The sequence below is a fragment of the Aythya fuligula genome, chromosome 3 (genome assembly GCF_009819795.1).
Source record: "Aythya fuligula isolate bAytFul2 chromosome 3, bAytFul2.pri, whole genome shotgun sequence".
Lineage (NCBI taxonomy): Eukaryota > Metazoa > Chordata > Aves > Anseriformes > Anatidae > Aythya > Aythya fuligula.
Genome location: NC_045561.1, coordinates 24,536,019 through 24,552,729, shown reverse-complemented (window position 1 = coordinate 24,552,729; position 16,711 = coordinate 24,536,019). Strand labels below are relative to the sequence as shown.

Below are 16,711 nucleotides of genomic sequence, written 5' to 3'. Positions count from 1 at the left end.
AGCTGAAGAACTTCTTCAATTATTTTTCTATTTTTCTCTTGGTTTGTGAGCAGACTGTCTAAGGCAAGATTAGTGATGAAATGAGAGATCTAATTTTTTCTCTTTTAATAAGGTGCGGTTCTATACAGAAAGACTCTAGTCTGACTTGTGTATAGTTCAGGTGCAGCTTGGGACCTGAGGCACTGCACAGTTTTAAGGTTACTTCTCCATGAAGTAGAGGAAACTGTCATTAGATCAGGCTGCTGGCTATGGCTTTGGATGCATTCTGCTTGCAAGATCTGTTTGGGCTTGCTGACAGTTGTCACTGCTTAGGCAAACTGTATGCAACTGATGTGTGTGCAACGAAGGGAGCCTGTGCCATGCAGAGGAACGAAATGTGGACATCTGACTTGCCAGAGCAGGGTTGTGGCTTCTGCAATGCTGGAGCTCCTCGCAGGCTCTGACTGCTGTTCCAGGCACAGCAAGGAGCGGAGCAGGATAGATTCTGGCCAGGAGCTGTCACCGTCACAAACACAGATTTTTCCATTTGTGCTCCTTGAGATGCGTTGTGACTACTGCTTCTAATATGTAATGTTTAAAATCTGTGGTGTCTACAGATCCTCTTGGATTTCTCTGCATTTGCCTTCCTTCACCACTTCAGCACGCCCCTGGTCTCTCAGCTGCTGCCCGAGCAGGCAGTGCAGCTAATTGGAAGCACTGTACATGCACCACCCACGCTTTGCCTATGTGGAGGGTTGTATTTGCTCGCAGTATGCGTTTTCAATAAGAAAACAAATGGTTTATTGTGGCAACATAACTGAGGTAGAAAGGGCACAGTGAAAATAATCGCTTTGCTCTGTGCATTTGTTCAGTCCCAGTGCTCTTTTCCTGTATGCATTTAGGCCTAATGAAATATTAATATTTATGTGGATTGTGAAATCCGTTTTGCAGTCTGCTCAGCATTGTTCCTTTATGAAAGCACGTCTTTGACTTGAGGAAAGATTGCTTCAAGTACAGTTTCTCACAGTCTCACAGAAATAGTTTTTTCCATACCAAATCCACTGCCTACCATTAAAATAACATGGTACATTGTGGTTATGTTCTTTCTGCTTTTATTAACGGTCACCAGGCTTGATGCCTTAAAGTCTACCATCATCATGTGCTGCATCCTCCCTTCCCTATCTATTTATGTCGTGGGAATCTGAGGGCACCCCAGCCTTTAGGAAGGCTGTGGGATGGGAGGAAACACAGCTTGCTAACTGTATTCTGGGGCTGGAGTGTTCCCTCTGTATGTCCCCTTCCTTACCCTGTAAGCAACAAACATGTACCTGCTGGCTCCTCTTTGTGGTGTGAGGCTGGTCCTTGAGAGGTTCTGTGCTTCAGGATTTATGAGGCTGTATGTTTTTAAAGGTAGTCTGGTGGTAAGGAGGCGTGTGAGTCACTGTATCAAAATCTGAGATGGCAACTCTTGACTTGAAACTGCCATGATTATGAATCTGCTCTCATCAGGCCTAGCTCTGAAGAGTTTTCATGTAGGTTTTGGTGAGAAATCTGAGCGTATCTACGTACATGTCACCTGGTATAACAGTACAACTACACCTCCATCTGCAGGAGTATAGGTAACTTTGGTGTGCTGTAGTCTGCAGGGGCTGCTGTTAATTACCTGATTTGTGGTGGTGTTGCTCAGGGAAAAAGAAAAAATGTTTTGGAAAACTGTTTGTCAGAGACTACTGCTGGACTCTGAAGATAGTTATTATTTCTCCTTTCTATGTCATGCTCTGAGGTGTTCTTTTTTCTCTGTATTATAGTCTGGAATTTAAGCTATAAAATACAGTATTTAGTTTAAGGGATCCCTTGCTTAGGTCTTAACTTAGAATATACAGGAAAGTGAGTTGGAAACTTGTACTTTTTTTTTGGTAATAATCCTTCTTAATTTATTCATCTGTATCATACATATAATTGGCAGTAGTTGCACAGAAGCTGAATTGGGCCTCTGTCAGTAGCCATTATATATCAGACTGGTGGTCAAGTAAGTCCAGCTGGGCAACCAGCGTGGCCATGAGTGTGTCATGTTCAGTTTTGTGCTAGTCCTCCGGGTGTGTTTTTGGTTAGTTGGTTTCTTCCCCTCCATTCTCATCTTTACCTAAAGGGCTCAAAATCTGTATGGCTGTACGCTGAGGCAGAAGTGAATAAATACTAATTTTTAACTGAGCTATTTTTTTATTCAGACAATTATGGATTTCACAGTTGAAGTAGGACAGCAAATGATATTTACTTTTTTTTTTTCACTGATTCTTGCAATTTCTCAGGAATATGCAGTGAAACTGGGAAGTACAGTTCCACGTGTAAAGTGTATTCTTAATAAGAACATATTTCTCTGGTCTGATGTTTATATTTAACATGGCCAGCTTTAGAAGATAAGAGAGCAGTTGTATATAGTCTAGAATAATTCTGATATGGAATGGAAACACCTGAAAATGAGTTGAAAAGCACTAGTGTTAAGAGTTAGTGATTCCCAAGTGTCAGCTACTCAAAATATCACTTGGCAGTACTCAGACTGGAAAGGGTTGCCTTTGTTACTGGTCGTATTTTATATAGTAGTAAGAATTTATTTTGTTGTTAGTGTTTTACAACATATAATACAAAGTATTTCTCTTAGAGATCTATACAGAATTAACTTTCTGGTGGTTTGTTTTACCTATATACATGGATTTCCTGTTGATTGATGCAGACTGCATAAGTGCTAGCTTTGACTTCTGCCCATCAGTGTGAGAAAACTTTGTTCTAGATGTCCAAGCATATAAAGGATTGAACCTTAGCTTGAGCTCTACATACTGTGAAGTATACTAATGATGCCTTTATTTAAATTCCATTTTTATATTGCTAGCATTTTATCTCTATTCATTTCTTTTATGGTATTGTGGTTGTTTGCTTAAAACCATAAATGTGTTGGTTTTTTTCTGTTTTTAGGTATGATGAGTGGATAAAGGCAGACAAGATAGTGAGACCAGCCGACAAAAATGTACCAAAAATTAAGCATCGAAAGAAAATAAAGGTAGCTTCTCTCCCTTTTTCTCCCCAGTTCTCCCCCAGCCTTGGTTTAAGGTATTCTTAAATACCTCAGTTACCTCGCATGCATTCCTAACCTTTTGTTAGGCATAATGGTAAATGCTTGATGGTAAAAAGTAAAACTTCTTTCATTGAGGTTATTCTTTCATTTGGAGGGTGGGAAGGGAAGCTTCTCTTCCCTGTGTTTCTTCTGGGATTGAAGTATGTACTTAAAACAGGAGGATCCATCAGTGCTGGAGCCAACTCTGGGAGGTGGAATTTAGGAGCTCCTTATCCTGATTCTGTAGAGCAAACCTATGACTACTCCATTTATATGTGACTGCAATTTTACTTCACAGCATTTCTTTCAAAAGCCACTCCTTTAAAGCTTAGGTTATGATATATCCTTTGGACAGTAGGATACAAGACAGCTTTTCCGCTGGAGATGTCAGTGCTCCTCCTCTTCCCCTCCAGCACCATGGCACCTCCGGAACCTGAGTCCTGTTCTAGAGCTCCTTGTGCCCTGTGACAGAGCGGGGTGTCATAACCTTGCCCTCCCATACTGGTCACTGCCAAGCCTGGCATCCTGCAGTGCCGTGGCTGCGAGAGCACTGGTTGTGTTTGCTTTCCTGTTTTGGTAGCATTGACAAAGTTGCTGTCCTTGGTATAAATATCTCAGCATGGGTCGTAGAAAGGTATGTCTATGCTTTGCAACAAAGAGGAAAGCTTGTCTTTTCAGGTTGGATGTTGAAGGTAGCTGTAAGCATGGCTAGACTATTTTCTGTGTTAAGATGTATGCTCAAATTAAAGAGTTTTTCATCTTTTCATTCACACAGAATAAAACTGACAAAGAGAAGGAAGAGAAGTATTCTCCTAAAAATTGCAAATTGCGACGTTTGTCAAAACCACCCTTTCACACCAGCACATCACCTGAGACTGGGTCCAAACTTGACAGCGCTGAAGCCAAAAACACTGAGCAAGCTCCTGTTAAATCAGTAGAAATTACTTCTATCATTAATGGGCTTCAAGGTATTGTATATAAACTTTTTCAAACTTTGTAAAATTGCCTTTGAAGGGGCAGTAAATGATGGTGTAAAGCAAATGATGCAACTGTACACCTCTGAGTCTGGCTGTTGCTTTCATTATAACATCTTCAGAAATAACCCTTGAACAAAAGCAGCATTCACCTTTTTCTGAAAATGGGTATTGTGGATTCAGTGTATATTAACAATCTTAAGAATTGCATTCTGTTTCTCCGTGTTTTTCTTTGATATACAGCAAAACATTTTGGCTTCCTATGTTATTTCTAAATTCTTAAGTTCTGATTTATGTAACTTTTAAAACCCCATGAATTTTTCTCACCTTGAAAAGTGGAATTAATAAAGCTAGGTGTCCTTTCAGCATGTCTGCTGGTTCCTTTTCCATTATATCTTTTTCTTTTCTCAGTTTCTTTATTCCTGACCTTGAATTTTCTCTCTTTTGTCTTCCCTCTCAGAGTCCACATAGTTCTGCAAGTGCCTTTTGCTATTGCATTCAGTTCATTTTTCCAGGCTGGTTACCAGATGGGTTTGTTAGATATACTCTCCACTGTCTTTGTTATTCTGTCCTTTTAGACTGTGGATTCTTCAGGGAAAATTTACTCTCTTAATCTGTTTTGGACTTTGGAAAAAGGGCATGCAATGGCAGTATTTGTAACTCATTACAAAAAAAAAAAGAAAAAAAAAAAGAAAAAACACACATAATTTGGCACTTCTTTCAATTTCTGTTTAGGTTTATTGTGAAGAAGTTCGTATTGTATCAATTTATAACCAACATTAGTTAAGTGAAAGCTGTTGTCCTCTATGCTTTCTCTACCCCTTCAGAAATTAGGGAACTTCCTTGGAAGAAATTCCTGGAGGTGTTCTATATACAGAATTTTCCTGGTTCCTAATTTAGCCTTTATACATTCTAATAGAACAAGAATAAACTGTGAAGTCTTTCTAGTATACAATTTAAACCATGTACTACTAGAATTGCTTTTAGGATGAGTTCATATCTGTACAGTTTTCTTTATTTTTTTTTCTAGTAGTATTTGTAATAGGAATCAAGACAAACTTTTTTAAATTTTATTTTTAACCAGCTTCTGAAAGTTCTGATGACAGTGAGCAGGAAGATGACCAAAGTGCCCAGAACGTACACACTGATGGCAAAGAGGAATCTCAACACGAAGCTGTGAGCCAAGATAAAAATGAATTGTGTCTAAAAGAAGAACAGAGCAGTTCAGCCCTCCCAGAAGAAACTAAAGTTCTGACAGATGCAGTAGTGCCCAAGTCAGGTTCCAAGTCTCCTGAAAGACTGCGAAAAGAGATGGAAGAATTATCTGAAGATACTGACTCTGATGGAGAAGATGAAGCCACAAAGAAGAGAAAGGAGGTAAAAAGGGAGGTAGCGGATAAAACAGCAAAACCACAGGTAAAACGTGGTAAACGAAGATACTGTGTCACAGAGGAATCTTTAAAGACTGTGTCGCCTAACAGGAAGGATGAGAAGTCCAAAAACAAAGATTCCCTTAGCTTAGAAAACAGCAGTAACAGCTCCTCAGATGAAGATGAGGAAGACAAATCTAAGCTGAAAATCACTCCTACTAAAAAGTACAATGGATTAGAGGAGAAAAGGAAGTCTTTACGGACAGGTACCTTCTACTCAGGATTTTCTGAAGTGGCAGAGAAAAGGATAAAGCTTCTAAATAACTCTGATGAAAGACTTCAGAACACCAGAGCAAAGGATCGAAAAGATGTCTGGTCAAGTATTCAGGGACAGTGGCCGAAGAAAACGTTGAAGGAACTGTTCTCAGACTCTGACACTGAAGCTGCTGCCTCCCCTCCGCACGCTGCTCCTGAGGATGCTGCAGCAGAGGAGCAGCTTCAGACTCTTGCAGAAGAAGACGTTTCTTTGCCCAGCTCGGAACTTGAAAAACCTTTGCCAGCTAGTGCAGATGTTAAACCTGTTGAGGAAAAACCAGCTGAGATGGGTGAAAAGAAAGTTGAATTTCCAAGCAGTGGCAGTAACTCAGTGCTTAATACTCCTCCCACGACTCCAGAGTCGCCTTCATCTGTAACCGTAACAGACAGCAGGCATCAGTCCAGTGTCACTGTCTCAGAGACATTGCCACCAAATCAAGAAGAGATACGAAGCATTAAAAGTGAAACCGATAGCACAATAGAGGTGGACAGTGTTGCAGGGGAGCTGCAAGACCTCCAGTCCGAGGGAAATATTTCTCCAACGGGTTTTGATGCCAGCGTCAGCTCCAGTAGTAGTAATCAACCAGAGCCAGAGCATACTGAGAAAGGTAAACAAAAGGGGAAACAAAGGTGTCTTCAACCTAACCATCTCTCATTTTTGTGTTGCTGATGTATCTTCATTCTGCTATGGTTACACTGCTGGAAAATAGTTGGAGGAAGTAGTAGCCAGCTGCCTACTTCAAATCTGTGAAAATGGCATAATTATCTAGTGAATGAAAGGATCTGTCAGGAACTTTCTTGGCCAATTAGTGAGAATTTATTGGCTTTAATGAGGAGTGAACTATATAAGAATAATGTTTATAGCATTAACGTTTATAATGCTTATATAAGAATAATGTTTATAAAAGCCCAGAGTGAACTGTAACACGTCATGTAGGAAAAATTTATTGTAACAAGATGGATGCATTAAAAAAAAAAAATCTTGCTTGCAAGTAGAAGATACAGTTTTCTTAGATATAATTTTGACTTTCTTTAAGCTGATTTTTCAGGGGAAGAATAGTGCCAATCGTTGCTTGCTTAGGCAGCCATTTCAAACTTGCATTTTAATAAATTAATCTTTAAAAAAACCAAACACACACACACACAAAACAAACTCACAATCACAAACATTGACCTTATTAGCAATATTTCACTTTCAGATATGACTTTGCAGATTGAAGTTGCCATCCTGAGACTACTAGAATATAAAGGATATTAAATTCTGTTAATACTTGTGTGTCATATCAATGTACCAACTGCTTTTTAACTATTTTCAAGACTGGATCTGAAAGTTTTATTTTTATGGGATTCAGTGGCTGTTTCATAGTTCCATCAAGAGTACAGTTGCTTTTAAAACTGTTAGCATGCCTACAAGTTATTAATCCTAAGGAAAAAATATGTGACTGAAAATAATCCTGAGATAGCAGAAGTAATTTCTTCTTCTCCACAGGTTTCAGTTCTGACTGAGATAAAAATAATTAACTGAATTTTCTCAAGATGCCCTTAAGGTGTGCTACTTATATGATTCTTCTAGTGTGTTTGTGCAGTCGGCTACAGGTACACTTTCAAAAACAGTTCAGTTTTTGCTGAACTGTTCTTTTGAAAGAATGCAATGTGTTCCCTTAAACAGAGGAGAAAGTTTGGAAGAGGTGAATTTGTAGCTCTCAATAAATAAGCTGGTAATACTTTGCCAGGCAATTTATAGATATGTAGGCTTACAACTTTTTTTTGGTATAAAAGGAAATGATTGGCACATGAAATCCAGAAGCTTTTTCTTGTTATAAGTTTTCTTTAACATTATTGTACAATGTTACTCGGGTACACAATTGCACATTATTACTTCTACATGCATTAGACTTCCTCTCTGACTTTGTCAGCATGCTGGCTGTTATAGAAAATTGCGTGAGCTTACAGTTTCTTAATTTAAAAGGTTTGTTACAGGAGGCACTTCTAACTGCAAGTCAGGAGGTTGTGGAACAACATCTGAACAAGTCCTAAAATTTGCTCTTTTAACAGGTGTACTAAAATTCTTATTTTCCTTTCCTATTTTTTCCCCATTGTAGTTACAAATACCAGTAGGCTTTACTTTTTTGCCTTCTTTTTTGTAGCCTTCTTTTTGTTGCCTTACGTTTTTTAATATTTTCTAAGATTTTTTAACATATTCAATTAATGTAATTACTGATAACAAATGATAGTTTCATTTTTTTTCTCACAGCTTCCAAGTGTGTTCAAGAGTGACAGACTTCTACCGACATATTTTAGTTCCAATAGTTCTTAAGTTTTTCAAATAAATGTGGGCATTTAATGTGCTTAATTATATTCCATGTGGTTCAGGAGAACTTCTGATAGCACACAGGAAAAAAGTTACTTGGAATCATATGTACTCTAACCAAGAAATTTTATCTGCTTTTCATCTTCCTTTACCTCCTCTTTTCAGTATAAGTAGAAAGGTGAGCTGTTTTAAGTGTAGACAGGAACTGTTGCCTTGTCTATAAACTTAAGCTTTGAAGTGTTTTTCTGAGACTGAGTATTTACTGTTTTCTTTCCCTCTTTCAATTATAGTCTGTGCAGGCCAAAAGAGACTTAAAGATGCTCAGGGAGGAGGCAGCTCCTCAAAAAAGCAGAAAAGAAGCCACAAAACATCTTCTGTGAACAACAAAAAGAAGAGTAAAACTAGTAAGTACAGCAGTTCAGTGTGAAGTGAGATGTCATTTCTTTTAAGGATCATAGAAGAAGCCTGCAAATAAGATCAATATGTATTTTATTACATATAATGTATTTTAAGTACAGAATGCTCTCATCAGGAAATTCTTAACGCTGATTAAATGAAGAAACTGTTTTTGCTGAATGCTCAAGTATTTTTAAATGTCTTGTGTCTTTTCTGGACCTATTTCTTAGAGATTAAAATCTCGTAACTCAGGAAGACTAGGAAGAGTTAGCATTTCACACCTGCTAGGACTGGGGTCTTTGTTACCACAGGGGAAAAAAAATCAAGTAATTTCTGTGGCATGATGATCTTGTGTTCTAGATGGGAGACTGGGACCTGGATGAAACCATACATTGTGTTTTCTGCAGGATGTGTTTTACAAGTTAATACCTCTTCCAGTAACAAATATATCAGTAATTCCAGAGGAATATAGGCTCTGTTTTCTTTGTCATATTTTACGTCTTCAGTAAATCATACAATTTTTTTGGTTGTAGAAGCTAATTGGAGTAGAAACTACAGTGCTGGTGAAGAGAGGCTTAATAAATGCAGAGCTGTTTGACAGACCAATGCATACGTGTTGAGGAGACAAAAAAAATCAATTACTGTCTCATCCCACTGTTAGTCAATAATAATAAAAAATAAAAAACAGTGAACAGTCAGCTAGCGAGTAAAACAAGAAGGACAACTGATGGGTTTTCTTGTTTTGTTTTTTAAAGCTTTTTTCTCTTTCTTTTTTTTTTTTACTTTCTTTTAACATCTTCTACTAAGTCTGTACTTTCTGCTATGATTCTTGTATTCGCTGTACCCACCCTTTCTGTTCATTGATCTTTCCTTCACATTCTCTTGGCCATTTTCATTCCATTTCACTAATCTTCTACTGTAATCTTTCTTCCTTCCTTCCTTAACCCCACCTATTAAAGTAACAAAACGAACAGAATTTGTAGAAACTAATGCACTGTGTATATCTTTGTCATTGTTCCCTTTGATTTGGTGAATTTATCCCTGTTTCTTGACCTTTGTCTTTGTCAGGATGCAAGCACTTCAAGGCTAGGGTTGTTCCTTGTACTGTGCACGGTGCTTGGCAGATGTATGCATTTCTTTTGGTTAGATGTAAGGCACTGTTGTGGGAAAGGCAATAAAAAGATAAAAATATGGAGTCAGTTGTAAGCAAAAAGCGCTTTTTGCAAATTGCAGGTATACTCGATAAAGCTGCTCTTGTAGGTAACTAGATCATAAAGAACAGAACCAGGAGAGGTTTTCAGTCAATACCAAGCGAGGCATAAGGTTCTCGTGATTAAATATTACTTTGAACATGTTTTTAAAAACAATCCTAATGATAGAGATTGTGCAGCTTCCCTCGACATTTTATTCCATTGCTTCATGAGATGTATGTTGAATTATTTCTTGCCCCTGCTTCCACTCCAGATTTACTTTTATAAAGCTAAACAACCCATCATTCTTTTAATCATTCCTCATAAATTTCATCTTTTGGATTATTTTGTTGCTATTCTTTGGGCAGTTTCATTGGAAAACAGTGTTCAGTTGAGCCTGTTGCTTTATAGCTGGTGATCTTAGTGTGAGGTCAGGTTCTTCTGTTTTCAGTCAGTTGAAGATCTTTTCCTGCAATTAAAAAATGAGAACATTGTATCTGAGGATTTTTTAATAGATAACATTACATAATTCAGACTTGCTAGTCGTATATTTTTTAAGTTGTCAGTGCTAAAATATATATAAATAAATAAAGGTGCCATAAGGCTAAGGAAGAGGACAATTGTTTGTTCTCTTTTGTGTTACACACCCCCTAGGATTGCTCACCTGTAACTATTAGCTCTAAAACTGGATAGAGCTTTGCATATATCAATAAATCATTTTTTAAAAAAGTTAAACGGGAAATAGGACATAATTATCAGTCTTGCTAACTTCTTTTTTTTAGAAAAAGGAGCAAGTGTAGTCTCAGCAAATACGTGGATAATTTTTGCACCTACGCTGACATGCTGAACTGCTAAGAAGCAGTTTATTAATATTGCCTTATTTTCTAATGGAGTCAGCATGAATATGGATGTACCTCTAAAGAAAAAGTTTGATGCTCTCTTGAACCATTCAGAGTAGAATATATCTTTGCTACGCAAACCTGTAGTAGCTGGGATCTTATGCAAGAATCTTCCTCTGAGAAATCTGTCCACGTTCCTCCAGGTTCATGCACACGCTTTCAGCAACACCCTTGTCAGTATTCAGGGTGGTTGTGGAGCTACAGTCTGATACTTGTATCGAGTTCTGCAGGACTTTGGTTCCCATAAGTCCACATAATAGTTACGAATCTACCTGCAGAGCAACTGACTGAAAGGTTTCCCTTTCACAGCTTTCACAGTATGCCAGAATTAGAAAGGCTCCACCTTATGACTGCCTGTTTTGTCTTGTCTTCTGGCATCTGTGATGCAAAGGGTTGTGTGATAAGCTGCTATATCAGATAGATTGTGTCATCTTAAGGTGAAAGGATTTCAGTCAGATAAACTCATTTTTAATGAAAATTAGCACAGGGATAGCTTCTGATAAGATTTGCTTTGGGCAAGAAGGTATTTATTCTGTAATCTGTCATCTTGTTTCTTCAGCAAACAGCAGCGATAGCGAAGAACTATCTGCTGGTGAAAGTCTGTCCAAGTCTCAGCCAGCCAAATCAGTTTCTGCTGGCATGAAATCTCACCAAACCAAATCACCTGCAAGAACACAATCTCCAGGAAAATGTGGGAAAAATGGAGAGAAGGAGTCTGATCTCAAAGAACAGAATAATCGTTTGCCCAAAGTTTACAAATGGAGTTTCCAAATGTGTAAGTATTTTCTTCAAAACATGCCCGGTGTGGTCTTAGAGTATAGAATAAGAGGACTTGCTAAGTTTTGTGGTTTTTTGCCTTTTTCATGAAAATTATTCTATCCTTAGTTTGCTCAATTTTGTCACAAATCCTGATTTTATTTTTTTGTTTTACTTGCAATTGTACTTGCAATTTACTTGCAATACTTGCAAGCTATGCTTCTTGAATTGCACTTCTTGAAATATCCCACTTTTCCAATGCCATTTTTAGATACGGCTTCTGCGCTGACATACTGTTCTTGCCATCCTGTGTTGACCTCTCACTCAGGCATGAATGTTACCCACTGTATGTGCTGCTTGTGTTAATGCTTTCTTGTTCTACTCCTCATTCTCTAGTTGTTGTTCGGGCATTTGAGTGATTGACTTGTAACTTTTTTCCTTCCCTTTTGCCCTAATGAACGAGGGCACATTTACTGTTTCTAGTAATAAGAACTTGCAGTGTGTACAGTCAGCTACAGGTACACATATACGTGGTGCAGAGCACAGCATTGAAGGGATCACACATTTACCAATCTGAAAAACATTGCAGTAGCTTCAGTGCTGTTAGTGCAACTCCTTCATTGCCAGCCTGTTTATGCTATTGCAGCATTACTTGCAATGGGACGAAAAATGAAATATGACAAAATACTAGATAACTAAAATCCTCTTCTTCCATATAATAATAAGGAAACAATTGAAAAAAAAGTATTGTATTAAAACAAAAACTTTATTTTTAGCCCTCTTTCTTAGCATCTAGGAGTTTGTCTAGTCAGCAATAAACTATTCTCCTTACTATCAACCATGGATGGGTGTGAGTTACTTTCTCTTTGCTTTTAAAGGTCAAATTGAAGCTGTATGACGAATGATTTAAACTACTCCTTAAAATAATCCATAACATCTCATTCAATATTCACAGATGACCTTAGTATGTGTCAGGTTCCTGAAGCTCTCAGAGGATTATGCTCTGCTGTGATCAGTCGCAGGCTGCATGAAGGCTGCTGCTCCTCATGTAACGTAGGAACAGGAACGAGCTAGTACAGCACACTGTGCAGACACTTCTTCTGAGATTTTTTTTTTATTTTTATTTTTTTGCTAGCAGTGTTCCTTATGCCTAGGGAACTCTCCCCTTCACCAGCTATTTCCGTGCTGAGAGAATCTGACTCTACATTTTCTTCTACTGCCTGGCAATCTATTTTACTCTTACAGTTTAATCTCTGTTACTCTTACTTTGAAAGAATGTTTCTCGTAGTTCTTCCTCACAGCCAACTTTACATTCTCCAGTTCTTCAGGACTGTGTAATGTTGTCTCTATTGTCACTTTCAGCCTGCTGAGATTCATTGGGTAGTTTCCTTGTGTAACATACTTTAAGAGCTTTTTCTCCTTCCTGTCTACCTTTGCTACCTGGCACGTGTGAACTCTGCTTGGCAGGAAACAAGTTGGATTTTGGAGTGCTATTTACACATTTCCTGCTGCTGCAGGGTGTAGGATATTTGCAGAATGTGAGCTTTCTTCATCTCCCCACAGCCTTGTACAGTTGTGGCTTTTGGTTCTTTGATGGAGGACTAATGTGGCTTCAGATGGCCCACAGTATATTCAATGATTCTTAAATGTTTTTGGATGGAGTGTGTACAGCTTGGCTTACCTGTGGCTGAAGGGGACTGGACCCAGCTGCTTCTTCCTGGCTGTGCCCCCGCAGGTGTGCGCCACACTGGGAAGAGTTCCCAGCTGGAAACAGCCCAAGGGCAGCTCCTGTGCTGCCGGTGTCCATGTCCCCCCCATGTGAGATACGGGAGAGAAGAGACCTGATCTTGTTGTACCTTATGCCCATATACCATGGGTTTAGATTAGAACCATCCCACAGCTACTCTAATTCCTGTCGTAACCTGCTTCTTTCCGAATGAGCAAGGCAAGTCAGGCACAACTGACCTTTCTGGTGTACTAGACCAAGCAGAGCTCTAGCAAGGACTCAAAGCAGCAGACTCAAAGCTCGTTTTGGCCCGTGTTTTCATTACATGTCTCTATTTATTTGCCAGTGCATTATGGAGAGGAATGCATGTGTTTTCTCCTCCTACTCCCTTTATTAAAAAAAAAAAAAAAATAGCGCATCTGTTGGTGGTATCACTTAAAAAAAAAAAAAATCAAATGTTTGTGGTAATAAACAGCAGTTGCTGTTGCTATGTTTGGATTTGCTGTCTGCTGTGCCAAAGCATGTCACTAAGATTTGAGTACTTCCCACTTCACTGGCGTTCAGAACTGTTTGGAAGTGCTGCAGTACAGTAATTAACAGAGGTTGTTTCATTTGCAGCTGACTTGGAAAATCTGACTAGTGCAGAGCGCATAACTGTTCTTCAAGAAAAATTGCAGGAAATCAGGAAACATTACCTGTCCTTAAAATCTGAGGTGGCTTCCATTGACCGAAGAAGAAAGCGCTTAAAGAAAAAGGAGCGGGAAAGTAAGTGCTGGGACCTAGCCTCTTCTTTGAGAGGGCTGTCACATGTCATGTGCTTAAGGTGTCAGTAAGAATTGGATATTTTTTAGGAAGATGTGTGCCTTTAGGACTCTGGGTTTGTGTTATTTTTTCCTGTTATTTAAAACACTGTATATGATTATTTTATAGTCTTTAAAAGGTACAATTCAGGTATCTAGTGATATTTAACTAACCGGGGGGGGGGGGAAGACATGACACATTAAAAGGCAGGCTATCTATTTCTATATTATCTGTATTATCTACATCTGCTCTTATTTAAGCAGAACTACTTTATACAGGGGAAAAAAAGTTTAATAAACTTTTCTAAGCTGTGGACAAAACATCTTGAGGTTCTGAATAACATTACTTCAACTTGTACTATAGCTTACTGTAATATTTCTTGTGTGTTTAGTTAAGGCTCTCACCTTAGCATAAGTGATATGAGCTTAAGGTAAACCATCAAATAAACTGTCTCGTTGCTCTGAAGCTGTTTCATTTGTGTAAGTGAATGTTCTAGTGTGCCTGCTTCTGTGACAGCATTAAGAAGATTTTCTCCACACGTCATTTTATCTGCATATTTAACTGTGCACTGATTATAAGAAGAAAGGCTGAAATGCCATGTAAAGGAAGATTTTGGGGGCTGCAGCCTTTACACGGGCACTACAGTTGCTGCTTGGTTGCCAGAGCTGCCTGTTTGGGCAGGTTCAGTGCTGGGACAAGGCTCTGCCAGTGTACATTTGCAGAGAGAAGGGAGCTGTTGAGCGTGCTTGTGGGGAAAAATGACATTTGGTGTTCTTTGATCAGTGAATTGGGGCTGCAAGGGGCAATGTTCTGCTTTCTTGAACACAGCCTAACTTGCCTTTCAGAGTATTGCCCACAAAAGCTAGGAAACTGAGGTATTTTTAATTATTAGACATTGAGATGCTGGAGTCAGGATACACAAGTCCTTGTCATCAAATGGGAGAACCTTTTTACTGCTTAATATGTAAACTTTGTAAAACCTGTGTTTTCTCATTCCCGTGCAGGTGCTGCTACTACGTCATCTTCCTCCTCATCACCTTCCTCTAGTTCCATTACGGCTGCGGTTATGTTAACGTTAGCAGAGCCATCTATGTCAAGTTCATCACAGAATGGAATGTCAGTTGAGTGCAGGTGACAGCAGGACTTGCCAAAGCACTTTGCACTTAATGGCTGCTGAGGGCCACTCTTTTTTTTTTTTGATTTTTTTTATACTGCACAGTGGCACAAAATTCAGACAAGCACTATTTTGTATTTAAAGTTGTTTCTTGACAAGCTAACTTTGCACTTAAGTGCACTTTTATGAAGAAAAAGTACAACAAACTGCTTTTCCTCAAGCAATAATTGTTTCCAACTTGTCTGGGAATTGTAAGTCCAGTGACTCGAAGGCCTTCCACTGTGGCAAATGGAGGCTGTTCACTGCCTGTAGAGACAGTACAATAAGCATATAGTTGTTGGGTTGATCTAAATAAATGTGGTAAGGCTTACTGTACATGTATTCCCTGGTATTTTGTTAAAGCTGGAACATTTGATATTTTTCCATTTATTTATGACAAATATTGAACCTATTTTCATTTGTACAAGCTAATTGTTTTTTAACTGCTAAGTCACCTTATAGTGGCTTACTTGTATACGTCAAGCACATGTATTCAATTCAAAACCTGCAGTTAGGATGTTTGACATCAGTCCTGATAACCAAATACAAGGATTCCTTTAAAAACAAACAAACAAAACTGACTAATGTTTACAGGTTTGAATTAGGCTTAAATAGGTTACTCTGGGTTTTAATGGCCCATTAATTGGAATGAAACTACTGTACTTTGCCATTTTTCTATAAAACAGTATTTTTTTTTAATTTTGATAAAATACATTATGAAAAAAAGGAAGAAAATGGCTAACAAACTGTATTAAATCTTAATGTATAAAGATTGTATTTAGCCAGTTTAAAGTGTATATTTATTCATAATGGATTATAACAGTTATATTTTTGTGTTTTCTTGTAAATGTTTCTTTTCCCTTAAAGCAACAAATATTTCATTTGTAATGCTTATTTTATTACGAGCTTCAAGGAGAGGACTTCAAGACCGAGTAAGGTGTGAGGTTATAATTTGTGGTTGCTGATATGAACACTGCCACGAAAGGGTAGTTGTTTTTAAAATAAATAGCTAGCTGAGTGGTAGACATTTAATTTTTTAAATGCCTTGTACAAATTCCAAAACCAACTTCAAACTGTTTTCACTTGTATTGATTTTATGTTGTATGAATCCCAAGCTCTCTCCTGTTAATTATATACCTTTGTAAGACATTTGTATATTGCGGAAGTGTTCATTCAAGCTATTTAATACCTGGCACTGTTAATACACAGTACTTTATTGTACAGATTGTTTTACTGTTTTAATTGTAGTTCTGTGTACTTCTTTTGGCTGGGGAAATAGGGGCTGGCATGTTTTTCTTTGTTTTCTGGCAATACAACATGTAAGAATTCAAAGCATTTTGTTTGTAGATGCTAGAGTGTCAGAATCCTTTACATTTGACTTTTCTAAGAAAAGCATTTTCAGTCTTCGTAGTGTGTGCTTAAGGTTAACTGATTTTATTGAAAATGGTTTCAAAGTATTCAGAATTGTACAGGACTGTAAAAATTTGTTGACAAACATTGAAGGAAAAGCTTATAGAAAAAAGCTATAAAATATATATTAGGTTCTGCAGAAAATGGAGAATTATGTAATATATTGTACAAATGTAAGCAAAGGCCTCTGAAATAAAATGCCATAGTTTGTGAATCCCTGATTTTGTTTCTAACAGTTTAATTAAATGAACACATTACGGTTACTTAAGTGACACCAAGCTGCAGAATCAGTTTACACCACATTAAACCACATTAAATACCA

The 16,711-nt window shown here is 38.0% G+C and overlaps 1 protein-coding gene across 1 annotated transcript in view; it reads left to right on the top strand.

Moving 5' to 3' along the window:
* Window positions 1–16,603, top strand: part of ARID4B (AT-rich interaction domain 4B) — an 85,974-nt gene extending 69,371 nt beyond the window's left edge. Inside the window, exons 18-24 of the mRNA XM_032183902.1 lie at window positions 2,950–3,034; window positions 3,864–4,056; window positions 5,147–6,355; window positions 8,349–8,462; window positions 11,103–11,318; window positions 13,644–13,790; window positions 14,831–16,603. Of these exons, the coding sequence (XP_032039793.1) occupies window positions 2,950–3,034; window positions 3,864–4,056; window positions 5,147–6,355; window positions 8,349–8,462; window positions 11,103–11,318; window positions 13,644–13,790; window positions 14,831–14,961 (2,095 nt within the window). The 3' untranslated portion in view covers window positions 14,962–16,603. The remainder of the gene's footprint in view (window positions 1–2,949; window positions 3,035–3,863; window positions 4,057–5,146; window positions 6,356–8,348; window positions 8,463–11,102; window positions 11,319–13,643; window positions 13,791–14,830) is intronic.
* Window positions 16,604–16,711: the final 108 nt, after the last annotated feature.